The sequence below is a fragment of the Neolamprologus brichardi genome, chromosome 14 (genome assembly GCF_056152115.1).
Source record: "Neolamprologus brichardi isolate AB-2024 chromosome 14, ASM5615211v1, whole genome shotgun sequence".
NCBI classification, from domain to species: domain Eukaryota; kingdom Metazoa; phylum Chordata; class Actinopteri; order Cichliformes; family Cichlidae; genus Neolamprologus; species Neolamprologus brichardi.
The window spans coordinates 860,562-887,500 of record NC_142117.1 but is presented as its reverse complement, the minus strand read 5'-3'; the positions used below and the strand labels follow the sequence as shown (position 1 = coordinate 887,500).

General features: G+C 43.2%; 2 protein-coding genes across 2 annotated transcripts in view; one reads left to right on the top strand and one right to left on the bottom strand.

Moving 5' to 3' along the window:
* Positions 1–14,158, bottom strand: part of LOC148098669 (dual specificity protein phosphatase CDC14AB-like) — a 15,102-nt gene extending 944 nt beyond the window's left edge. Inside the window, exons 1-10 of the mRNA XM_087851381.1 lie at positions 13,772–14,158; positions 12,614–12,704; positions 8,664–8,739; positions 7,973–8,065; positions 7,805–7,884; positions 4,920–4,986; positions 3,487–3,549; positions 2,985–3,057; positions 2,097–2,327; positions 1,867–2,005 (exon numbers count right to left, since the gene is read on the bottom strand). Coding sequence (XP_087707507.1) covers positions 1,867–2,005; positions 2,097–2,327; positions 2,985–3,057; positions 3,487–3,549; positions 4,920–4,986; positions 7,805–7,884; positions 7,973–8,065; positions 8,664–8,739; positions 12,614–12,704; positions 13,772–13,817 — 959 coding nt within the window. The 5' untranslated portion in view covers positions 13,818–14,158. The remainder of the gene's footprint in view (positions 1–1,866; positions 2,006–2,096; positions 2,328–2,984; positions 3,058–3,486; positions 3,550–4,919; positions 4,987–7,804; positions 7,885–7,972; positions 8,066–8,663; positions 8,740–12,613; positions 12,705–13,771) is intronic.
* LOC148098668 (acyl-coenzyme A thioesterase 11-like) overlaps positions 1–26,939 on the top strand; it is a 175,479-nt gene that overhangs the window by 112,834 nt on the left and 35,706 nt on the right. The gene's annotated exons all lie outside the window — the stretch shown is intronic.

Below are 26,939 nucleotides of genomic sequence, written 5' to 3'. Positions count from 1 at the left end.
CAGGCAGTAGAAGGAATACTCTGACAACCTCCACAACCTTAATCTCACTCATGATTAACTAAAGTATCCAAAGACAACAACTTCTCTTGTTGCATTTAGGTTTCAGTTTAACCGAAGAACAAAAAAGGATGCATGAGCTCGAGCAGGTTATACACAACATTTACGCTGCACAGATGAGAACACAGCAGGATTTCATGCAGTCCAGTCTGTCTGTTAGACAGCGTGCAAACAAAGCATTCGACAACAGTCACTTATGTACTTTCTGACATCCACAAAAACATGTTGGTGTCTATTATATCTCCTTGTTAATAGAAACTTTGTTTTGAGCTAATTCTCAACGTGTCTCTTGCACTGACCACAATAACCATTTATCATTAATTAAATTACAGATATTGGTACCTTGAGCAGGATGACGCTGATCTCGGTGGGCGTTTTCCCTTCAGTGCTCTCAGTTCGTCTCCCTGTGTCAGACTGACTTCTTTGCAGTTATTCTGCACAGACACAGAAAGAAAGACACAATTAGCAGCATGAAAACACAACATTGTGATCAGAACTCAGTAGCCTGTTTGAATTCTGCAGTAACCATTAAAAAAAGCTGCTATGAAGTCACACCGCTGACCTCATCCAAGCTATATGACTTGCAGAGCACGGTGTTGATTGACAGGTCATCCATGCTGGAAAGCAGCGAGGACACTGCCTCCTGTTTGCCTCCCTGCACAGAGTCAGAGCGGTGAAGCTGCTGCTGCTGCAGCTGCTGCTGCCGACTCCGTCTCTGTTGGACCAGCTTCTGTTTAGACCGATGCACGTCACCCTGAACCCACAAACTGTGCTGCTTCCTGCACACAAACATCAAACACACGCCACAAACTAACTGTGATATCATGTTTAGCAGGTATAACATTCAACATCCTGGTTTAGCGTGTAAGTAGACACACAAAGCTAGTAGCCATTAGCAACAGAGCACTACTGTGGCGTAAGGAGGAAGTGTGCGTCCAGAGCTGAGGAGAGAAACCAGCTGACTGCAGTCTGCAGCAGTAACACAGTTTCAGGCTTTTTTTAATTCGATTTGATTCATCATCCACCAGTTTCCCACTGCTGCAGTCACCACCAGCTGCACATGGGCACCCTGGGGAATGCCCCACCCTGACCTCCACCTTTTGCTTCTCTTCTAACTTTTACTACATTTCCAGCATGCTCCAACCATGACCTCAGCATGGAGAAACATCTTGTGTGGTAACAGCAATAGATGCCACAGCCTAAGCACAGACGGGCCTTGTTTGTCCAGCACATCTCACAGATGCTCGATGAGATTGAGATCTGCCGACGTTGAAGGCCAAGGTGACACCTCAAACCCTTCCTGATCTACTTCCTGATCTACTTCCTGATCTACTTCCTGATCTACTTGTGCTTTGTGTGAAGACTCCAGCGACACTCGAAGTATTAGAGAACAGCTGTACTCAGTGACCAACGCCTTTTGGGTCATTGCAAAATGTCAAACAGCTTGTGTTTAAATAAAAACGACTGGAAACAGAAAAAGTGGACCAATCACACCTTCACAGATAAACGCAATGACCCTGATGAAGGCCACTAACACGTTATGGTTCCCTAATACTCTGTGACTGGAGTCTTCACCTCGTCAGATCTTTCTCCGTGCACCTTGGAGGTGAAGTTGCCGTCTGCTTGTGTTTTGTGACATTATCCTAATGAAGTGTTGCAGACGTGTCTGTGTGCACATCATTTGGAAAGCATTAATCCTGTACTTTCATGAACGGCACTAAAGCTTAATGATTGTCTCCGACTGATACCTTTGGAGTCACGGAAATTGGAGCGTTTGGTTTGAGCGTCACAGCTGAGGCACAAACTCACTCTTCTAAGAAGTTTTGCTGTGGACCGATGATAGATCCAGGTCTGCAGACTCTGATCCAAGCAATCGCCTCGGCTGCAGTAAACCGGAAGTGCTTCATCAGGTAGCAGCCAATCAGAGTGCCCGTGCGGCCTAATCCAGCTGTAAATGGATGGAGTGTTTAAAGAGACAAAGTTAAGATAAAAGAAATAAATGACATCAATTAAACATACATAAACACTTGCAGTCCTACCTTTACAGTGCACTGCCACTGCCCCGTCTGTGCTTTCACACACATGCAGAAAGCGTCTGACGATGAGGTCAGAGGGCGTGGTCCCATCAAGGAAGAAGAGGTCGTGGTGCTCAAATCCTGCATCCTCAAACCGCCTGCCATCATACAACTTCCTGTTCAGACGAACCACGGTCGTTACGTCATTTTGGCAAAAGTATGAGAAGTATGCCTCGGGTGTGTGGAGGGGATAACCTGGAGACAGAATCAACAACAACTGAGTTACGTCGTACGTTTCAATCAGCGAGGGTCTGTTTTTAATGCAAGTCCTGTCTCTTAATGCAAACGTAAAATAAGATTCAATGACGTAGTGTCAACTGATTTATATTGTAAGGTAAAGACGTTAAATACAGAGAAAACTCAACGATCGAACGGCCCCAAGCACCTGCTGACAGCGGGAAAGAAAAACTCCCTTTTAACAAGAACCAGGCTGAGGGAGGGGGAGCAATCTGCCACATGTGGTCGGGGTGAGGGGAGGACAACGGGACAAGAGACGGACTGGAGAGCCAGAGGGGAATAATAACTACGTGCAAAGTGGTGTAAATACACAGGAAGTAAAAAGAGCTGAGTGATGAAGAAGCATGAGTGCATCATGGGAAACCCCGAGCCACTGCAGGGCTCAGGCTCGTCTAATCCAGCCGTAACAACATGACAGCACTAAGCAGGAAACAATACACGCCATCAGAAGACAGCAGGGTAAGGTTAGCTCTTCTCAGCTGTTTCAGGACGTGCAGGCACTGAGGGGCTGCACAGGCCTTCTGTCAGGCCAAGCAACGTGAGCACTGATGTTGGTTTGGAGGCATGCTTTTAGCTTTTAGCTTAGAGATTCTGACTCACCATCTTCTATCTTACCACGAGAATGAGGGCTACTGAACGCCAGAACCTTTCCCGGAACGATCCAGTTCATATCTCCATTTTCAACTCGCTAAAAGCACAAAAAGAAAGGAAAGAAAGACTGTGATAGAGGTTAGCGACATATCAGTTAAAAACATGGATCCAGAACACCTTAATTATACCACCACTGCAGTAATGAACACATACGGTCTTTTACCTTTCATTGGAAATCAGTTTTGTTGCAGTGGACACAGGTGAGCTGACCTTTACTTCACTGACTGTCTATCACTTGGACGGGTGAGTTATGGATCAATCTAACTGAGAAACTGAGGAAGTACAGCGTGCACCAAGGCAGGCCTGGACATCGTACGAGCCCTTGGTTGGCCCTGACTGTGTTACTAACAGCACTGCAAATAAACTGGATGAATAACAAGCGTACGTTACTTATTTCTTACTGTATCCTGGTCCTGTTTTCATTGATATCGACCTGTAGCACAGTCAGCACTCTGCAGTCTGTTACCTCATAATGTTCATATTCTTCTGCACTGAACCTTTCAAAATCCAGGAAACCATGTTGTAATGCCTGCAGAGGAAAAGAGCAGGAACAGATTTTCACAACAAAAGCACAACTCCCCCCAAAGGGCTGAAATGTTTAGTGTTATAGTGATCTGCAGTGGTTTCACAGATTCAGTTCAGTTTTTTTAGCACCAAATCACAACAAAGGTCACCTCAGGCAGTTAATATTGTACGGTAAAGACCCTACAGTTATACAGAGGAAACACAATCAGACCACCCCTACGAGCAGGCACACTGGTGACAGTGGGGAGGAAAAACTCGTTTTTAACAGAAACAGATGTTCACCAGAACCAGGCTGAGGGAGGGGCGGCAATCTGACTGCTGAGGGGCTGAGGGGACGGAGACAGGACCAAAGACACACTGTGAGGACAGCCAGAGATTAATAACAAGGATGATTCAATGCAGAGAGGTCTGTTAGTTGGGGCCTGATTATTTAAGACCTTGTGTGTGAGAAGCAGGATTTTGATCTGGCTTCATGGACAGATAGAGCTGGAAGAAAGCAGTCTTACATATTTGTTTAATATGTGCGTTGAAGGACATGTCCTGGTCAAAAATGACTCCAAGGTTCCTCACAGTGTTACTGGAGGCCAAGGTAATGCCATCCAGAGGAAGAATCTGCTTAGATACCATATTTCTAAGATTTTCAGGGCCGAGTACAATAACCTCAGTTTGATCTGAACTAAGAAGCAGAAAGTTAGTGGCCATCCAGGTCTTTATGTCTTTAAGACATTCCTGCAGTTTAGAGATGCTTTTTGAGTAAAGGTTTAACTACAGCCAGCTTGAAGGCCTGTGGTACATAGCTGATTATTAGAGATAGTTGATCATATTTAAGATCGAAGAATTAATTAATGGCAGGACTTCTTTGAGCAGTTTTGTAGGAATGGGCTCTAAAAGACACGTTGATGCACTGACTATTTCTTCTTTAGTCGTTTGTTTTCAATTCCTGTGTGTTTGTACATCACTGAAGTATTTAATCATTAGTAATTATTAAACTCCTTTGTAGTTCTCTCTGCTCTCTTCTCTCACCCCTCACCTGTCACAGTGAATTGCTGCCTCCTTAAACCTGGTTCTGTTGGAGGTTTCGTCCTGTTGGAAGGGAGTTTTTCCTTCCCACTGTTGCCAAGTGTATACTTCTAGTGCAGAGCTGTAGGGTCTTTACCTTATAAGTTAAAGTACCTTGAAGTAACTGTTGCTTAGAATTAGTGCTATGAATAAAACTGAATTCAATTACTGTTGTTACAGAATAAGAGGAGAACAATGTCAAATGTGGCTCAAACTGGGATTTTTAAGTTAAAATGAGGTTAAAATGACCAAAATGAAGTTAATAAGTGTCATTTTAATTTTACTAAAATCATCTGTGTTAGACGTTGTTGCTACCTTGTGGATTCCTTGTAAGCAGTTTAGGACGGTGAGGTTAAAAGAGCACTCTCCAACTGCTGCGTCTCTGTGGCACACACACACACACACACACACACACACACACACACAGACACACAGTGAGAGGAATACAGTAATAGTAGTTATTAGTGATGGGTCCAGCAACACTAACGCACCGACGCATCTATCAAGCTCACAGAGCGAAGCCTGTATCGGTGCGTCGCTTTAAGAAAAAGTCACGTGATCGATACAGCTGCTGTATCGCTCATTGCCAACGCGCCAAACTGTGTTTAAAAGGTACCGCATCTGCCAACGGAACGAGTTGCCACCAAAAAAACCCCCAAAAAACCCCACAAAATTACTCTTGCAAAGATAAAAAAAAAATACACATCTCTCTACAACAAATAATAATACACATCTCTCCATAACAAAATGGAGCCCGAAAGAAAAAGAAATGCTTCTGCTGTGTGGGATCATTTTGATCTTTTAACTGCAAATAAGGGAATAGTTTGTCTGTCTTTGTTTCAGTGTAATCTATCAGAATAGGAAAAACAGCAATGTGACTTGCAGTGTAAATTATTTATTTCATTTTATGCAGGTTGAATGTCGCATCTGTTCTGCGGAGCTTTCTTACACAAACAAAAGGACCTCCTCAGTGTTTAGGCATTACAGAGCCAAACATGAAAATGAGGAGACAAACACACTGAGAATGAACACAGGTCGGCCTATATTGACACTGAACAACTTTACCATCATTTTTTTTAATTAATATGTGTTTTATTATTTTGAAATCAAGCATCTGGGAAGACTGTTCTGGACCAGGCTGTTGTGAATTTTATTATAAAGGAGTGCAAACCCCTTAGTATTGTGGAGAGTGTCGGAGAGAAACATTCCAAGATCAGAGGATCCTTTAACAAATATATCTTTTTCTGAATAGAAATTTATAATAAACTCTGGGTCAATTACATTTAAATGGGTAATATTACATTCATGATACTTTCATTTTAATTTTCACTTCATGTCATTCACAATATATTTTAAAGATGTCTAAAATATTTGCAATGTAAAATATATTAAATTATTCCATGGAAAGTACAATACCTTACAGTGTCTACAAGTATGACTAGGTCATTGAATCAGTGTCTGTTGTGAGTCTCAAGTAAGTTGCCTGCAATGATATTTAAGATCCAGCAGGTGTCAGTATGGAGTAAAACAGCAACACTGTGTCGACGCAGTATCGATACAGTTTGGAGAATGAAACGCTTCACGAGGCCTCATCTACCCATCACTAGTAGTTATCAGGGTTCAGATCATATCTGGTCTCAGGCTTGTTTGCACTGTAAATAAACACAAAGCATCACTAAGAGTGTAAAAACTAAGCAGCAGCTGTTCAGCTGCTAGCTCAGGACTGGGACTGCGGGGGGGGGGGGGACGTTAGCTCAGTCTACATCAGGGGTCTGCAACCTTTAACACCCAAAGAGCCATTTGGAGCCGGTTTCCACGCAAAAGAAAACTCTGGGAGCTGCAAATACTTTGTGACATCTAAGATGAAGATAACACTGTATATATTGTTTTTTACTTTTATGCTTTGTGTGAACAACTAAGGTGTGTTGCTTATGAAATCCATGAAGTGCAACAGAGAAAATTACATTTTATTTATGTAATTAACACATTTTAAACTCTTAAAGAAATATAACAAAAGGAAAGCTGAACTAAAATGACTTTTAAAAAATAATTAAAAAAAAGCTCAATGCTGCTGAAAGATGAAAAATAGATATTTGCAAAATTCTGCCTAAATATGTATTTTACCTGGTTAATGTGTGTTAATGTGGTCTGTAGCGCCGCTGCAGGGGAGGCGGACGCACCTGAGCAGCGCCCGCAATCACGCCTCGCTGCCTTAACGTCTGTGCTGTTGTGTTGGTGTGTGTCGGGCTGTGAGCTGCAAAGCTACAGCCGGCTGTGTGCGTACAGCAACCGTGTGTGAAAAGTGGTCAATAAAGAGATGCTGAAAAGCGTGTTCATGCAAACATCGTCGGGTCTGCCGTGATATGTTTACAATGGGACTTCTGCTCCTGAACCTCTGCGCACAGTGTCTGCAGATCAGGCTGTACGAAGTCACTTTCATCTTTACAGGACTGTAAGCTGTCATCTGTGAGGCGTGAGCGTGTTTGTTTTAACATAGTTCACGGTGGAAAACAGCTGCTGACATAATGTGGATCCGAACATCCATAATTGGCCTACCTGGGGCTGAAAGTCTCGATAAATGCGGCGTTTCGGCTTCTGTGAGTGTGACGCTTATTTTGAGCAATGAAAAAATAATAAGATATAATTTTATTTTTATATTTCAAAATGACAATAATCTTCCAATTTAGAACTACAAGTTAAAAAAAGAACTAAACATAAATAAAATACACTTCAGCTAAATACTTCTAATTTATTTTCCCAAACCACATGGAGCCGCAGTATAAGGACTAAAGAGCCGCAGGTTGCCGACCCCTGCTGTACATGAATGAAATCAACCCACTGGCACCGCTAAAGCTCACTAAGAGCTCATAAACTGTTAACAATTCATTCAAATTTCTGAATTCAGTTTTATTTATATAGTGCCAAATCACAACAGCAGTAAAAACCCTACAATAATACGGGAAAATGTTCCCATCCCAAACTTAAAAGTGTGGGTTTGATGAGGTTTCCTGACCTCCTGGAACCTTCATGGTCGCCAAATAATTTCCAGCTAGGTGGAGTTTCTTCTTGTTACCCTGCTTGCAGTCTTTATGCTAAGCTAAGCTAAGCTGGATTTAACAGACAGAAGAATAGTGTCTCAGTAAATGTAATGACAACAGCCCAGCATGCAGTGCTGTCTCGTAGAAAGCAGCAGCCTGTACCTAAACGGCATGTAGCCTGTGTTGTTTCCTGCTATCAGAGTCCTGTAGGCATCTTCTGGGCTTCTCTTCAAATACATCACCTACAGGGCAGAGTTAAACTACATCACTAATAATGGACAGACAGACGGGCAATCAGATGATGTGATGGACAAATAAAAGGATATTTACAGCATAGGCACCAATGAGAAGAGCAGCATTGGCTCTCTTCTTCTGGTCGTAGCTGGTGTAGTGAACCAGTCTCTTTCTAGACATTGTGAAAGACTATAAACCAAAAATGATAATCAATAATCAGTGAAACAGCACATGTGCATTAATACATTTAAAATAAGCGTCTACTGTCAGAGGAGTGCACACACACCATCAGAGCAGAGACCTTTCAAAATAAGAGTCTACTGTCAGAGGAGTGCACACACACCATCAGAGCAAAGACCTTTCAAAATAAGAGTCTACTCTCAGAGGAGTGCACACACACCATCAGAGCAAAGACCTTTCAAAATAAGAGTCTACTCTCAGAGGAGTGCACACACACCATCAGAGCAAAGACCTTTCAAAATAAGAGTCTACTGTCAGAGGAGTGCACACACACCATCAGAGCAAAGACCTTTCAAAATAAGAGTCTACTGTCAGAGGAGTGCACACACACCATCAGAGCAAAGACCTTTCAAAATAAGAGACTACTGTCAGAGGAGTGCACACACACCATCAGAGCAAAGACCTTTCAAAATAAGAGTCTACTGTCAGAGGAGTGCACACACACCATCAGAGCAAAGACCTTTCAAAATAAGAGCGTAACACGTTTTCTAAATGATGTCTATACAGCAAACAAAGCCCTGAGTCTGAAGACCTTCATCTGCATTACCTTCAGCTTCCTGTTGAGTTTCCAGCAGTATCTGTACAGCATGGCCAGGTTGAGGGGCCCAAAGTCTGCATAAAAACTGCAACACACAGCGAGAGATGGAGGAGCTTTCAACAATTACAACAACAACACAAATCAGCCACAAAACTAAACCCACTGACAGGTGAAGTCGGTGACATTGTTCATCTGGTTCTAATAAAATGCTCCGTTAGAAAACCCACACAATGCAGACATGGAGTCAGAGGAAGCTCACAGCTTTGTTTCACTCAATGAAACCAAACTCAGATCCCGTTTGTCTGCTGCAGAAAAGAAAACTGTTATCAAGGCTGGAACATGACAGACGAGCAGGGGTGCAAGTCAGCACTGTTACAGCAGAACATCAGGTTCTATAAAGTCCTTTCCCTAACACCACAGCATTGGATACCAGATTACTCATCATCACTGCTATTCAGTAAGTCGGCCAACAGCAGGAATGACAGCAAGAGGATCTCAAAGATCGTCAAACAAGCACTGAAAGCTGTCACGTTGGGGTCGACCCAGCATTTTGAGTTCTCTTGCTTTGGTTTATTTTTGAAGGATCGTTTTTGTTCTCTGGTGCTTTGTTGATTATTATTATTATTTATCTATTGTTTCTGTGATTCTGGTTTTTGCTCTCAGGTTCTGTGTTCCCATGTTTGCTGTGGGTCTTGATCTGTGTCCAGTCTGCGTCTTTGTGATTTCTTGTGTTCCCTCCCTTGTCTCGTCTCGTTAATTACTTCCACCTGTGTGTGATCTCCCTGTGTTTCTCTGAGTGTATTTAAGTCGTGTCTTCTGTCATTGCCGGTCCGTCTGTGTATCTGCCATGTTTCACCCGTGTGTTCTGCCCACCCTCCTTCATGCTCGTCTTCTGCTTTGTGTTTACTAGTTTAGTTATTCCCAGTATAGTTTAGTTTAATCTTCGTTTGACATTTTTTCCCTGTGCTCTGTGTTCAATAAACCACCTTCACGACTGCCTGCAATTGGATCCTCCTTTATTTCCTCCACACGGCTCACTCCACTGTGACAAAAGCCATCTCAGGTTTACTCATAGACCACCTCCCCGGTTAATCACAGCTCAAACACCCGCTCTGTGACAGACACACTGAAACTGTGATATATCCCATGATACTGATGCTCAGAGTTGAGCATCAGGAACTCAGGCTACGTTCACACTGCAGGCGAAAGCGCATCAAATCAGATTTTTGACCCTCTGTGACCATCTATCTGATCATGCTGTGACAGTGTGAACGGCACAAATCTGATATTTTCAAATCCGATCTGGGTCACTTTCGTATGTGGTGCTGAATCCGATACATATCTGATGTTTTAGAAAGCTGCTGTTTGATGGTCACGTCGCATTAAATCCGTCTTTTACGTCACTGACACAAGACAGACGCTATTTATCAGCGCCGGAGAAGACATCGTGAACGCTTCCTGTCCATCCAGTGAAACTGTTGGGAACCCAACGTTGGAGAAACGTGAACATTTTATTTGTACTGTATAATCTGCAGATTCTGACAGAAATCTGCAACTATCCTTTGAAGCAGCGCTCCTCTAAAACAGCAATAAGGATCATTATTAGGTTATTTACATTATTATGTAAATAACAAAATAACTTAAAGCAAAAATTGGGAAACGTGAAGTCTGAAGTCTTTATATTAAGACCATCAGTCAAACAATACTGTTGCTCTGGGTCTAAACAGAGCGCGTTGTGTGTGACGTCTTCTTTTGTGCATGCGGCCGCTTTGAGCGTTCACACTAGAGCGCGTTTGCTGTCGCATTTTATTTGTAGTGTGAACGAGCAGACAAAAAAATCGGATTTGATCCAAAAATCTGAATTGAGCATCAAGACCTGCAGAGTGAACGTAGCCTTAGAGTTCCTAAAAAGTCCTGAGAGGTCAGGAAATGCTGGAAACCAGTTTCCACCCAGCCCTGTGTACTGTGGTGGCCTGCAGCTCCACAGCAGAACATCCACAGTATGAAGGTGCAATTTGCAGGGCACATATAAACGCATAGATGGAGCATTTTTCCAAGGCTGTTTCACCTCTGATCTGTCTCTCATCGGTGTATAAAGGCTGTATGATTAAAACTATTTTATATCCTAAAATAAATGCAGATCATTAAGGAACCATAACTCGTGCGTGCTCAGTCAGGGGTTATGACCACAGAGTAGGCCAGGACCAGATGATTGGTTTATGACATCAGTCACACTGGTGATACATCAACAGACATTTTCATGGAGAAACAGTGCAAATGTATCAACATGACAACACAGGGTTGGATGAAATTCTCCACAAGTATGTGGACTTCATGTCTTCACTGACGTATGAGCTGTTCCTGTTGGAGGGTTGACGGCGTGTCTCATGTCACACTCCTCCACAGTGAGGATGGACTTATTGATACGTGCCTCTGGTGACTGCACTTCAAAACAAGGAGTGATTCAACTGCTCTGCTAGTGAAGCATCAGCTCTGTGACTGCTCCTGTACTCGGTGATGTGCTGCCCTCCTGACACACCTGCCTGCTGTTGTTGCTGTCCAGGTGATCTTCCACCTGTACTGTGATTTGGCCTTTCAGATGCCTCGTTGCACCGTCACTCACTCTGAAGGCAGCCGGTGGACGTCCCCGGTCATCCAGGGCTTGTGGTTGGGATAGACCAGGTGACACAGTACACCTCCAGGTCTGGATGTTCAGGAATGTCCTGGTGGTGTGGAGACAGTCCTGCAGCTGCTGTAAGGCTTCATCAGGCCAGGTTCTGATAGTCTTCATGGTGGCCAGAGCAGCTGTCCTGACAGGAAGCAGCTTCCTGCTCACATCCAGGCGGCATGGCGGCACTGTAAGGAAGTTCTTTCAGGGTCTCCTCACCTATTAGAAGTTTACCGTCCCACTGCTCCCGGCCCTGCTCGTTGGGAATCGTCCAATTAGAGTTTTCTCTCTAATATTGTAGGTTGTTTACCTACAAAGGGCCTGGATGTAACTGATGTTATACAAATAAAACTGGACTAAACTAAATCACCAGTTAAGCTAACGTGAATGAACATGCATGTCTTTGGACTGTGAACCAGGGAAAACGTGTGAACTCCAACTAGAAAGACCACAGTTTGAACCAGGACACCATCCCTCCGGGTGGAGCAGTGGACTTCCTCTAACAGTATAATGGTAATCAGAGACCAGTGATGAGAAGTCAAGGAAGGACAGGACCATGACTGTCAAAAGGCGTGTCTCTCTGAAATGAACAGCTGGGATATTAATGAGGTCAAAGGAATTTTTAAAGGACACGAAACAACAAAAACGGAGGCAAACAAAGTTCATCTGTTACAAAAGAGGCATCAGAAAGAAATGATTTGTAGGAGCGTGTGCTGGCAGTGAGCAGGAGCAGACTGTTACCATGGAGACTTTCAGTGGCAATGACATCGCAGCGTTTCTCACTTTTCAGCCATTCGTGTGTTTGTTGAGTGAATCTGCAGGATTCACTGAACCTTCAGCTCCACGTGTCTCTCAGACCAGCTCGGCTGACATAATCAGCTACAGCTGGTTAGCAGAATCATGAGGAAGCTTCACACACTACACGTTTTACTGCACAACAGTACGAGACACCCCGAAGCACTGAAGAAGCTGGAGATCTCCTTCAGGCACTTGTAGCCGTCTCAGCCACAGAGACCAGATCTCTGCAGATCTCTGCAGATCTACTGGACAGATGACATGAAGCCATCAGAGTTTGAGTCACTTTGAATGTTTTATGCTTGTTGCTGTTATAGAAAGTCATGAGTTTACTTTTACATGGTACAGAAAGTATTTTGTTAAATGAACATTCAGCTAAACCAAGAACAACACCAACTATAACATCAGCATGTGAATGATAACATCCGGACTCACTTTAAATGGATGTCAGACGGCGGTACGTCAGAATTGGGGATCAGACTAGATCACAGCTTACCTTTCATATATGAGCTCCTCATCCGTGCTGAAGAAGTGTGTGTTGGCTGTATTCTTAGGTTTGACCCGCAGAGTGGCAAAGTACAGGCGGTCTGTGGTGCACACACACACACACACACACACACACACACACACACACACACACACAGGTTACATTCAGCCTCACAGACAGTCCTGGCTTCAGATACAGGGCGATAACGCTCTCTTGTCCCGATCACACCGAGCTGCTGACTGTATCCAGGTATTTTTGGTGTCTCGGTTACAGCACAGGATCAGTTCCCCTCATTAACTACTGCTGAAACCAAGGCAGGACCCAAATCTCCCGTCCTTACATGACACACTGGTGCTGGTTACTTAACCTGATTTAGCCAAACTTAATCCTCGCACTACTGAAATGCTTCTTTTCACCAGATTAGAGAACGATGGGTCGTGGCTTCATAAACGTAATAAACTTTGTAATTCTTTGCTTTAACTAAACTGTATTATTTGACTCTATGAGTGAATGAGTTGTGGGACACTGGGCTACAACCTGCCAACTGTTAGCCTGTAAGTTTGAACCTTTCAGCTACATGTAGTTTTACATGTACTCATGAGTGAAGCAGCTTCAGTAAAACTGGAAAGTTCTGCAGTGATAGCTGAAAAGAGAAAAACTTGTTCCTGGAAACGAGCTGCTGTGTAAAGGCTGTGAAGCTGACCTGCACCTGCATGGACTCACTTTACCAGGATTCTTTTTACCGTCTTAATGCACAGCTGTTACACTTTATATCATGTTAATTATAGCAGACACAGCTGAAAACGATCCAGCATCCTCCAGGCCAAAGGCCGACCAGCTGCCCCCACAGTCCTGTCAAGAGTTATTGTTCTCCACAACAATGCACAGTGCTGATGAAGAAGCTACAAAATAATCAGAAGTGTCCTCGTCTCTTATTTGGTTAGTGTCCCCATGATGGAGACCATCGTGGTCAGTGTAGCTCACACTGAATCATACTGGTTTAGCTTTGTTTGAAAGAACAAATGAGCCAAAATGAACGAGCAGGTCAGTGCTGTGTATTTATGTCCACGCGCGCTCTCAGTCACACACATGGAAATATTGCAGGCTGTAGTTTCTTATAGAAAACCATTATGCAGTATTACATCCCAGCACTGATGTTAAACTTACCCTTAATAAATTCTGATGAGCTGGCCTGCTCATATCCATCTGCCATTTGTTACAGTGGGAATGGTCACAGTGTCCCGGAGTGAGTTTGTCCTCTTCTTATCTGTTGTGAGACCACTCGAGATGTTCCAAAAATATCAAGAGTTCACTACAGAATAGCATTTCACCTGCGTCACTACTGTAAATGAAAAGGGTCCAACTTTAAAGTCTCCCCGCCCGCCGCTGATGAGGAGCATGCGTAAAGTCTCCAAAGTCGCTCCGCTCCACGGACTGCGCCTGAACCGAGAGGTTTCCGCTCCTCCATGCCTGAACTACAACGAATATCCCAGCAAGTAGAAGATTTACAGGACAGCCCAGAGTCGTGGCAGCGATGATCTCTCTGCTGCCTCGCACATGCTCAGTCAATGGTCACATAAACGCACGCACACACACATCACCGGCCGTGCTGCCAAAGCCTGCTGGAGCTGGATTTAAACAGAAATCCCCTTTCCCAGTAATATAAACTGTATATATATTTATTTATATTTATATTTATATTTATATTTATATATATATATATTTATATTTATTTATATATATTTATATTTATATTTATATTTATATTTATATTTATATTTATATTTATTTATATTCATATTTATATTTATATATTTATTTATATTTATTTATTTATATTTATATATATATATTTATTTATATTTATATATATTTATATTTATATTTATATTTATTTATATATATTTATATTTATATTTATATATATTTATATATTTCAAGGCTGCTACAAAATGCACCGTTTGCTTATTTGTATTTGTGTGAACATTACAAAAGTAACACCACAAAGTCATCTATGCTGATGGCATTTCTCTCCTGTCTGAGTGGCCTCCCTCTTCCACACGTTGTGCTATGATGAGAGCTGGGTTAGGTTGGATGGAGGACTGCACTGTGGTTTGTTCCCATCACCCAAAGCTGTAAAGCCAAAGTCCTGAGTGCCAAATGTCTGAGCTGCCTGACTAAACTGTGACTTTCACAGGCCGCTAGCTAAGTCTGCACTTGCATCACTTAGTTTTCTAATCAAGTGTTTGCTTGTTAAACAGAAATATTTAGAAGGACTACAGATACGGGGGTCGCCTTACAGTTTACATGCATTGATCTCTAAAGGGCTCCATATGCTACACGGTGCTGTCACACTGTGCTGTCAGAGCTGGGCCTGTCACCTTTGCCCAAAAGAAACAAGCATGGGTGTCAATAACAAAAGTGTCCTAATGAAGACACTGAGGACGGGACGTTTCTTTGTTGGACGCGCTTGTTTGCCGGACATCAGGAACAGATTTGTTTCTCCACGTGACTCATTTCATCTCCACAGAAATATTTCCACCACAGTGTTACTTTTTCCAAGAACTTGTAACGTTGGAGTTTAGCTATGGAGCCGGCTGAGGCGCGCCCTTTAGCACGCGCCCTTTCACACACGCCCTTTCACGCGCGCCCTTTCACACACGCCCTTTCACGCGCGCCCTTTCACACGCGCCCTTTCACACGCGCCCTTTCACACGCGCCCTTTCACACGCGCCCTTTCACGCGCGGCCCTGAACAGAATTAATAACGTGAGGAAGATGAGAGGAGAGCGTTTCCTTCTTGATGGCTTTATGTTTGTAATGCTACACTGAGCTTACTGTCTAACGGAAAGCCACATGCAGACCTGTGTGTGTGTGTGTGTGTGTGTGTGTGTGTGTGTGTGTGTGTGCAGTCCTATTCCTGGTCTTAGCTTAATCTGCTCCAGTCAGCCAATTAGACATCAGATCACCTGGAGGAAGGTTGGAGGGACAGGTGAACGGTAGCCGAGGACGCCTCCATCAAGGTGAAGCACTGACGATAATGCTACTGATGTGGAGACAATAAGCTATGTATGGGATTATTATTATGTGAAAAGACAGATTTTTATCAGCCCTTGGTGATCATAGGTTGGTCTCCAGTGAAAGACTGCCACCTGCTGTCTGTTTACATGCTCTGTCTGCTCGTTATGTTGGCCCTGGGTGAGAAGCGACAGCCTCTGCTGTAGTTACTGATGCACCAACATGGATACGAGCAAACTAACAGCTTCATGTAGATTTGTTTTAAAGGCTGAACGCTGCATTACCAACCAGCCAGGCAACAATGAAGATCATTAAACTGAGAAGGGACTCTGTAGCCGCTAAGACTGGTGGACCTAAATCTTCACCTCCAAGTCCGTTCACATACAAGAGGAAGGGGAGTGAGCGGGTCAGCGCTCAGGGCACAGAAACTAAGCTGGCTTTGAACACACACCATTTATTTCCATAAAAAACACACAGCCAGAATCACAAATACAAGTTAAAATCCCCCGTATACAATAAAAAGAGTCTCAATGCGCTAAAAACCCTGCCGGCAGAAATAACTATACACTATTAAAACAAAGCTAAAAAAATGTTTTCCATATGCTAAAATTACCCTCCCACAGTCCCATAATCCCACAGTCCCATAATCCCACAGTACAGCCACACACGGGCGAATGGTCCTTATCTGAAACAGGAGAGGAATTTCTCTTCCGGGATGGAAACCACGCAGGTGTTCCAGATCTACTGGCGTTTAGATCAACTGGCGTTGGTGAACAGATGTGTGGCAGTCTTGCGTTTCAGGAGCTGCTACCGACAAACCAGCAAAAAAACGCCAAATGTGTCATCTGTGACACTTGTGAGGTTATCTCAAACACACTCCGTCAGTCTTGATGCTGTTGAACAACAAAATGATTAAAAAAGTTTACCTGGTGATATCCTCATGCGCGACGCGATCGTGAAAACAGCAAACAATTAAAACCACGCCGATGTTGTTCACGATACAGCAAGAGTCAACGATCGGGAGACTCTTGTCGTCGTTATCGTTCCCATCGCACGTTTTATTTCTCCGGTTTCAGCGTTTTTGCTTCACAACTAAAGCGAGCAGTTTACTTTGTGCACTAACATGGAGTCGAGTCAACCAGCGCCACCTCTGGCCAAGTGCCACAGCCTACAGCCAGATCAACCTGTGACACACATCTGCAGCACGTTTGAATTCGTTTCATGCACATTTGTACCTTTCAATTGTCTCTGTCTGTGCGTCATGCAAATAAACCTTTAAAAAGAATGAAATGATATCATGTATGTACTATCAGCCTACATTTGTTCAAAATGCCAAATTATATACACAAAGTCATGAGAATCACCACCCTTGTTCACCATGCACCTAAAGGACGCATGGAGACATCAAGTGATACACAGATAAGACTGTTGCACAGAAATATGCAGTATCTGCACACTGTAACATGTTTAGTTGCTTTACTCAAGAGCCTGACTTCAGATGAATGACTCTGACAATCTCATTTTTCTTGCAGATTGAATGCACCTTCTGTGGGAAGTGGTACCACACAGTGTGTGTGGACTTCCACTGTGCAGAAGGCGACTACAAATGTTGCGGTTGCTAAATAAACAGAGAAAATTGATCACTGTTGTCTTTGCTTACTGATTGTTTTTAGTGTTGACAATCCACATTGCTGGGATTGCATCTGTCAACATGTTGGTGGGTAGATCTGAATGTACCAGGGGTAAGTGCAGCCACTCAGCCTCTACTCAATGTGATCATAGCAGCAGGTGCAGATGTGTCACAAGTTAATCTAGTAGTAGGCTGTGGGATTTGGCCACAGGTGGCAGCAGTGGACTGACCTCCACTGGAGACTGCTCCAGCTGCTGTGTGATAGTGGATCTGCTACAAATTGAAGATCACATGCAAGTGTTGGAAATTAACCCTTGTATTATGTTGACAAACAAAAAAGTGACATTGATTTTGTTGCGGGTCATTTTGACCCGTACTGTGTAAATCCACTCAGAATTGTCAAGAAACTGCAATAAAACAACTTTATTTCCCATCAGATAAACATGTAGAACACAGACATACAACAGTTAGACTTTCCATAACTATTGTAGGAACAATTTGGTTTTTCGTTCTTACAAACACAAACACATTTCTGTTGAACTTGCCCAACGTTCTCAGTTTTTCAATGTTCAACATTTTCAGTTTTGTCCACATGATGGACAGAATGTAACTGTGTGCTTTCTGAAGATGTACTTCTTGCATTTCTCACACAAAATGCTTGTTTTACAACATGAATCTTCCTAACTAATGAATGAATGAAAGCCTTTATTGTCACACAACTAAGATTTAAAACAAAAGATTTCTACGTCTCCTCCAGACTCACAAACAGATGACAAACCAATCAACACACCTGAGTCACTGACTTTCTTCAATCCACTCACTCTCACTGGCTGTTTATTACTAATCACTGTGTAACTGCTGTGAATTCACAGTAACTGCCATCTCCTTACAAATGTTCATTAGATTAACCACACTTATACAGACTGTATATAACTACCAACTCTCCATGTTGATGGATCGCCTATATTGGCTGGAAATATTAATTTCCAGAGAAAAGACACAGACAGACTCTGCTTACAGGATGTGATGTGACAACACTGATGAAATATTGATGTGTCATATTTGTCCAAGACGTATTTTATTGTTATGGAAAAAGAGAATATTAAAATCATGATGAACAGGGGTGGTGATTTCTATGACTTTGTGTATATAATTTGGAATTTTGTACAAATGTAGGCCAATAAGAAATATATGATATCATTTCATTCTTTTCAAAGGTTTATTTGCATGACGCACAGACAGACACAATTGAAAGGTACAAATGTGCATGAAACGAAAGTGTGTGGATATCAAAGCTAAGTTTCCACCATGTTTGTAGTCTGTACTGGGACTCATGGAGCATCTCTCTATGAGCACTCAGTGCTTTAAACAGTGAGTTCCAGTTTAACCAGCAGCCTTCACACCACACATCACACAGACATGGAAACTTCAAACCCTCAGACTGAAGACACCATCAGAAATAAATAGATTGTGATGAAGATGAAGAACTGGAACAGTTTGCTGTGGTTTCTTCTGTTCCTGTCAGAAATAAGAGTCTGGCAGCACTTTGCTCTCCTTCCACATGTTTAAGGAGGAAGTGAAGAAGAGCGAGTGAGTCGTCTTCCTCTGTGGGCCCAACATCAGGCAGCAGCCACGTATTTTTAAAAACCCAGCACACTGCTTCAGAAACACTGAGTCCAGGTGACCAGAGTCATGTGATCAGTGAGGTCTTCACTCAGGACGTCACAGCTTCAGGACCTGATTCAGAGGTTTATAAGGACGTGGATCATTGGTGCTGATGTTGTGTGAGAGCTGGTGAACCATGGGGAACATAAATAACAACCAGGCCATCAGCAATTCTACCCCCAGCTCTAAAACCTACATAATACACTATACATATAGTTATATAGGTTATAGTATGTTATATATAAACGTAGCTGAAGCAGTTTAATTTGTAGCTTCATGCTGCACGTCATATGTTTGTCCACCAGATGGCAGCACAGAGGCCTGTGTTGGAAAGCTTTGTGTAATGAAGCGTTTTCAATCCAAGCTTCAGAAAGCTTCATGTGGTCATCAAGGAAGCAACCAGGAAATATCTGCTGTGTGTAAAAACAGCAACACAAGAATCCAGAATGAAGACAAGAAACTCAAAGCTCACACACAAAACAGGTGGAGCTAATTTTGTGACGTGTTTCTGTAAAAACACCACAGAAGTGAATCATCAAAGTTTCCATGTGAGCTGATGATGCTGCTGCAGAGTTTCTGTGAACCTCCTGTGACCCCGCCTCCTCATACAGAGACATCTTATTGCTCTTCAAACTGCATCACGTGGACACATGTGATTGTGTATTGTAGTATTGATCCCAATGCTGGTATCAGTACTGGATCAATAACACTGGATGGATGCGTTCAGCATGGAGCCCCTGAGCTGTGTTACAGACAAACATGGAAACTGACAGGTCTGTGTCATTCACAGTCTGTAACACTTCTAAACAACAGAGGCTGACCCAAGTGCCTCAGAGCCAGGCACGCTCACATCACAGCTCTCTAAATAAGCCAGTTTCAAAATAAGAGCTGAAAGCTGTGTTTGGTTCTGTTAGCTTATTATTGTGGAGACTAACATTCAGTGATCATGTGTTCAGACTCATAATGATTCCTCTCAGAAATCCTGATCTTTGTATTTACTGTGTGTTGGATCAATAACTGAGATTCATCGTATCACACAGCTGTGCTGCTGCTGCTGCTGATGTCAGCACATCTGGAACAATACGAGGTATCTGCTACCAGACTGAGCAGGACGTGAGACCTGTGGACTGTTTAAAGCTGTCCCTCCACAGCTCACTCAGACCTGATCCACACCTCAGTGATATTCTCTGACTTCCTCAGTAGAGACAGAAACCATTCAGATCTGGGACGATCAGCTGACTGATGATGTCACACAGACTGTGTTTTTCAGGAACAGTGATTCTGATGTGAGCCTGCTAGCTGACAGCAGACCTGATGAAACCACATGTTCACATCTGTGAGGACAGACTGGACTCTTTGACTGCACCTTGGTTCTCCTCAGAGGTCTGTACAGGAGCATGTCCACCCCCACTGAAGATCTCAGTCACTGTGAAACATAGAAAGCTGCTTGTGTAGCCTCTGCCTCACATGTAGATACAGCTACAGGTTTCTCTGTCAGTCAGACTGAAACAGTGTCCTGATGCTGCATCATTCAGCTCTGTGCCCCAGTCAGCATCACTGTGAGCTACCAGTGTCAGTGTTTCTGCCCTTTTCCTGTAACACTACACTCAGCACAGGCTCAGCTGCTATCCAGTGTTGGACTTTGGCTTCAGCTGCTGTGATAGATCCTCTAACATAGATCAGCTCTGCTACATGTTGTTAGATAAGTGCAGCTGCCTGTCATGTCCTGATGTTTCTCTGGCTCAGCAGCTTCTCCATCAGAGGTTCACATGGAGCTGATCCAGTATCTCCAGTAACTGTGTTCTGTGCCTCACTGGTTCATCCTTCTGTCTGTGTGACGTCAGTCAGATGTTGAAGTTAAACTCTGTAATCTTCACTGTGTCACAGAGTTCAGTGAGTCCCGTTATTCACAGTATCAATCAGATCATCAGAGAACAGCTGATCAGCAATCAGTGGTGCCAACAGCACCTCCTGTGGTGAGAGGATGCAATAATGCAATGTAGCATTTTTACACTCAACACTTGCAGTCATGAAACTGTCTGTTGGATCTGTTTGACGTTGCTTTCTTGTGTTGCTTTCTTGGTTAGAGTTCCTCACAAATGTCCAGATTATTCTTCTAATGAGGCGTCGACCATGTTTTCAGTTCTTTGGAAGAAAACATCGCCCTTTGCCATCCTTACTTTTCTTTGACTTCTTCAAATGCAGCTGAACTCCAGCTGGTATTTTTTTGGACTTTGCAGCTGTTTCTGGTCATCAGTTCATTCCTGCAAACCTCTGAACCTGAACAACAATGATGCTGCATTGCTGGCTGATCCCAAAAGGTTGATTCTGTTCATCTGGACGTTTTCAGAAACGTTTGCTCACTGATCAGGTGACTTCTTCAGTCTCAGCTGACTGCAGCTTTACAACCTTACAAACAGCACATTTGCACAATGACTGAAACCAGCAGCACCTGATATATATGATACTAATATAATACATATACATATATAATCCATACTAATGATGAAGGAACTGAGCTCACAGTCCATTGTTCATTCAGTGAACTACTCAGTTTATTTTGGGCCTCAGAAATGCTCACTCTGTTTGTACATCACTGTCAGCAATAGACTCATTCTGCTGTGTGGACAGGAACACATGTGACATCACTTCCTGTTTGTTTGTGACTGAAGAGGAAGAAGTTTACAAGGAATCATTTAGAAGAGTTTCAAACATCAACTGATTGAATCCATGAATCTGAAAACGTGTTTGTGAGTGAAAGAGACAGACATGTACAGACTGAACTATCTGTTCAACAGTCAGAGTGTTTCTGTAACAGGAGACACTCTTTACACCCCACTCAGCACAGGGACACTGAGTCACCAGACCAGTAAAACCTAAACCCAGGATAAAGAGTTTGAGTGAATGTGGTGTTGAAGGTGTGGAGGTGGATCAGAGTGTCAGAGGAGACTCTGTAGAAGGACAGAGTGCCAGCAGGACAGTCCACATACACTGCTGCTCTGTTAGAGACAGAGGAGGAGGAGGAGGAGGAGGAGGAGGAGGAGATGGATGTTTCTCTCTTATTGTGCCAGACAGAACGAGGACCATCATCAGAGCAGTTCAGACTCCAGGACTGATCATTGCATCCAAACACACAGTCACTGCTTCCTTTCCTTCTGATGCTTCTGTAACTCACTGATATAAAAACGTCTCCTCTCCACTCGACCTCCCAGTAACAGCGACCAGTCAGACCATCTCTACACAGCAGCTGTTCCCAAACATCAAATCTGTCTGGATGATCAGGATATGACTGAACCTCCTCCACATGTGTCACCTTCCTGTTGTTGTCAGACAGTTGGAGCTTTGTGTTCACTGTGTTTGTGTCGATTGTGAGTTGACAGGAATCTGATGGAGAGAACAAACACAATCCAGCTGCAGTTACTGATCCATCATCTGTTCATTGATTGACACTTTGATGATGACTCCTGACATGATGAAGATGGTTGAATGTGTGCTGCTTTGTTTTCATGAATCCCATTAAAAACACACTTACACTTCCTCAGACCTGGTCTCAACCATCGGACTCCAGCAGGCTCCACCCTGAAAGGAGGAGGGGGGTCAGAGCAGCACAGTCAGCATGCACACATGGACATTACATGGCTCTCATACACACACTGTTACACACTGAGCTCAAAGCTCGGCTCCACTGTTTTATTCAAAGAAATCTACATTTATTTATCAGCACATTTAAAAACAGGTTGAGCCAAAGTGCTGCACAGAGTAGAGAGAAAATAGGAAACATACACAGTAATTACTATAAAGACTCGTCAGAATTGAAAGCTACAGAGTACAAATGTGTTTCCAACCGGGTTTTAAAAATGTCGAGTGTTGGTGACGACCTGATGTGAAGGGCGACTGTTCCAGAGTTTGGCTGCAGCGATCGATAAAGCTCACCTCTGTTTTTACGTCTAGTTCTGGTCAGAAGCTACTTATCTGCAGACCTGAGGGCTCGACTTGGATTATTTTGTTAAAGAGAGATAAGATGGAGCCAATCACTCAGAGATTTAAAGACAAACAACAAGATCTGGAAGTGGATTCTACCACGTACTGGTAACCAGTGGACAAAGCTGGAAAAAGCTGGTGATGGTCGTCTAGCACAGACCCACCGCTGGAACCAGACAATTCATGAGGGAGAGAACTGTGACAGCGCCGTTCCTTCACTTGACCTCAGTCGCTCTCGTCTGCTCCCTCGTAACACTGCTCTTTATTGAGGTTACATGAATATGCATAAGTTCATTAACATATGACGTCTTACACAGGTATGAACAAAGAGTACCAGTCTGTGCACTGTGTAGGTATGTGTGTGTGTGTGTGTTCCAGATGTTACCCTGTGACCCCAAAGCTGGTGCTAAGGGTCCAGCGGTCCCCCTAACAAAGGGCTCTTATACTTAACCAGATACAGAGTAGGTGTCCTCCTAAACCATAAATCAGTAAGAGAAGGTACGACCTCTCTCATGACCTTAAGGTGTGTGTGCATGCCGGAGCACTCTGGAAGGCACACAGAGTCTTTACAGACTACTAAGGCTACGTCCACACGTACACGGGTATTTTTGAAAACGGAGATTTTCCGTTTTCGTTTTAAAAAATAATCCCGTCCACACGTAAATGTAGAAATGAAGGAAAACGCTGGTAGGAACATGCCAAAGCAACAGGTGGCGCTATATTCCTAACCTGCAGAAATGTTGGCCAATCAGAAGTCTAGAAGCCTCGGTGGGAAATAGTAAACAAGGATGGGGCATAGAAGCAGAACCGAGTCATATGTGTGGAGGGACAGTAACTGTGTGTGTATATGTAAGCATTTAAACACTGCAGAGACAATTAACAGTAACAGTATTGTAGAAATTCATTTCACCGAAACAATAACGTGGCGCACAGTGTGACGTCAAAAAAGGCGCACACCTTTGACGCTGTGTTTTCTACGTTTTCTCCGTTTTTCTCGTCCACACGTAAATGCACAAACTGAGTTTTCAAAAATATCCACCCTGGCCGGAGTTTTTAAAAATCTCTGTTTTCAGTGACCAAAAACGGCGTTTACGTGTGGACGAAAGGTGCAAACGCATAGAAAAATCTGCGTTTTCAAAAATACCCGGGTACGTGTGGACGTAGCCTTACGGTGTGTTCACACCGAACGCGATGGACGCGAATAGAGCGTCAGGTTTACATGTAAAGTCAATGGGGGTGACACACGCGATGACACGCGATTGCAGGTCCCGCGTGAATTCGGAAGCAGATTTGCGTCGCGAAAACGCCAAAACGCGTGAAATGCGCGTCACTGTAGCGCGTCTGGCGCGTTTGACTCGCGAAAAAAAACGCGCGTGAGTTTTTGTGTTGCATTTTGTGCATACGCAGGTTTCGCGTCTACCGCTCGAGTTGGAAAAATCTGAACTCCAGCGTCAAATCGCGCCGCGACAACCAATCAGGAGCCTGGTGACGTGGCTCTGACCTAGGTCAAACGGGCAGATCCAGCCAAAGCCCTTGATTCTTCATTCAGTATGGAGGAAAAGCTCATCAGTGCCGTGGCTAATCACCCAGAGCTATATGATGCTAGCTACTACTTCTACCGAGACAGGAATAAAAAGGACCTAGCTTGGAGACACATAAGTGAGGAGATCGGGCAACCTGGTAAGTTCATTCGTCCTTCTTTTTAATTTTCAGACTGACCCGATGAAGCCGCGCAAAAATTGAATAGAATTGAATAGAATAGAAAAGCTAGCAAGCCCGCCTACTGTCCCGCTATTTTCCCACTGATGTACAAATACCTTTCCACTAACAAGATAATGCGTTTATTCAGAGGACATCTGCAGGAGAAAGAGGAAGAGCCTCAGGGACACTTATAATAAGGAGAAGAAGACAGAGAAGGAGAAGAGGAGTCGGTCTGCAGCAGGATCGGGGAGAAGATGGAAGTTCTTCGCGGTCATGGGGTTTCTGGACCCCTTCCTCACCCCGCGGGAGACAAGCGGCAATATGGTGCTGACCGTGGAGAACTTCTCCCCCGAGGAGATCATGTTTGGTTTTGATAACCATCACGTCCAATAGAAAAAAACAGCACAAAAACACTCATAACTATGACCCTCATTCGGAAATAGACACCTGCACCGGGAGCAAAAAAGGCGCACAAAAGTGGCGCCGCAGACGGAGAAAAAGCGCGGCATAATACTTTTACGTTTTAAAATCGACAAAGGTTTGCACTTTGAGAATCAACTTGTGAGAACTGTGACTACTGTTCATGTGCTGCAATAAATGAGAGACCACTGTATATAATAAGTATATAAGTATATAATAATATAATATTCTCTATGACTATTGTCTTCAACCTGTTAACATTTAATATTGTCTTGATAGAGTCAAGTAATCATGCAGCAGAGCATCCCCTGTCTCTTCTCCTGGCTCTCCAGTTCCTGGTCCCTCAGCTCCTGCTGCTGCACCCACAGGTATGAACATCAAGCACTGACAGCTTTTTACTTGCTTGGATTCCCTTGTGATCACCTTTACTAAATATCTACAACCAATCTGTTTATATCCTGTTTTTTTCAATTTTGAAAATGAAAATCTAGTAGCAGCCTTCTGATTACTTTGTGTTGTTTTGTGCTGTGTTTTACAGGCCCACAGAGGAGGACAGCTCGAAGGCGGGCGAGGGACGGGTCCCAGGACGGTGGAGCTGGCCATCCTGGAGTCCCTAAAGAGGCCACGCCCGTCTCCAACAGAACATTTCCTCCTCGGCCTTGTTCCTGTTCTGGAGAGCATGCCGCCTCAGACACGAGAATTTGTGAAATTTCAAATTTATAAATTAGCTTTTGAAAACAGCACAGCTGTGTTAAATTTGGAAACATTGGACCCTAATGATCAGCAGTTTTCTGATGAGGCAGCAGCTCTCCAGGGCAGAAACAATGTTCTTATTTTTCTCCTCCTTCTCCCTGAGGCTCTTCCACTCCAAGCTGGGTCCTTTTTATTCCTGTCTCTCTGTAAATAGTTAAATTTCATATATTTATGTTTAATGTTTTTGTTACTGAATTTATATATTTTTCCAATAAACATTTATAATGACAAATGTCTCAGTTCTACTACACAGCAAATATTGGCACCCGACTTGACACAAGTAGAATTTATTTCATATTATACTAATGACAAAACATACTAATACAGTGGGATGAAAAGTTTGGGCAACATTGTGAAAAGTAATTATTTTCCTATATATATCATTGGTTGTCACAATAAAAATTGTCAGTTAAATATATCATATAGGAGACACACACAGTGATATCTGAGAAGTGAAATGCAGTTCACTGGATTTACAGAAAGTGTGCAATAACTGTTTAAATCAAGCAGGTGCATAAATTGGCAACACAAAAAAAGAGAAATGAAATAAATATTTAGTGTATATCAATGTGTGTGTCTCCTATATGATATATGTAATTGACATTTTTCATTGTAACAGCGATTCATACAGGAAAATGATGGTGATGTTAGCTGCTCCTGTCTGCCTCTTTATCACACACAAAGACTGAAATGATTCACAGCCTTGTTTCATCCTTCTGTCAGTGTCACTGACTGTCACTGTGACTGTGGACATACAGCATGGGAAACATACACATGGCTGACACTTTATTAGGTACACAGTGACCACTATCTCAGGTAAACCGGTGACCTAATAAAGTGTATTTAAAGTTACAAAATGTTGTCTCTGTCCAAATATTTATGGACCTAACTGTAGGTCTACTTTTAATGAAACTCTCAACATGACTTATCAGTTATCATTAATGTTCCTGCAAACAGACTCCTTGGAGACCCCTACGTACTATCCAGCAAGACTAGTGTGTCTGTCCCTGAAAATATTCCTGCATGTGTGATTGTTCATGTCTCATCTGCAGGAAACAAACAGGAAGTGAGTGAAGGACACAGGAAATGTTTCCAGCTCGTCCTCCTCTATCAGACATTCTCTCCATACCTGAGAGTGTCCAGTCTCCAGCCTGGATCCTTCAGTCCA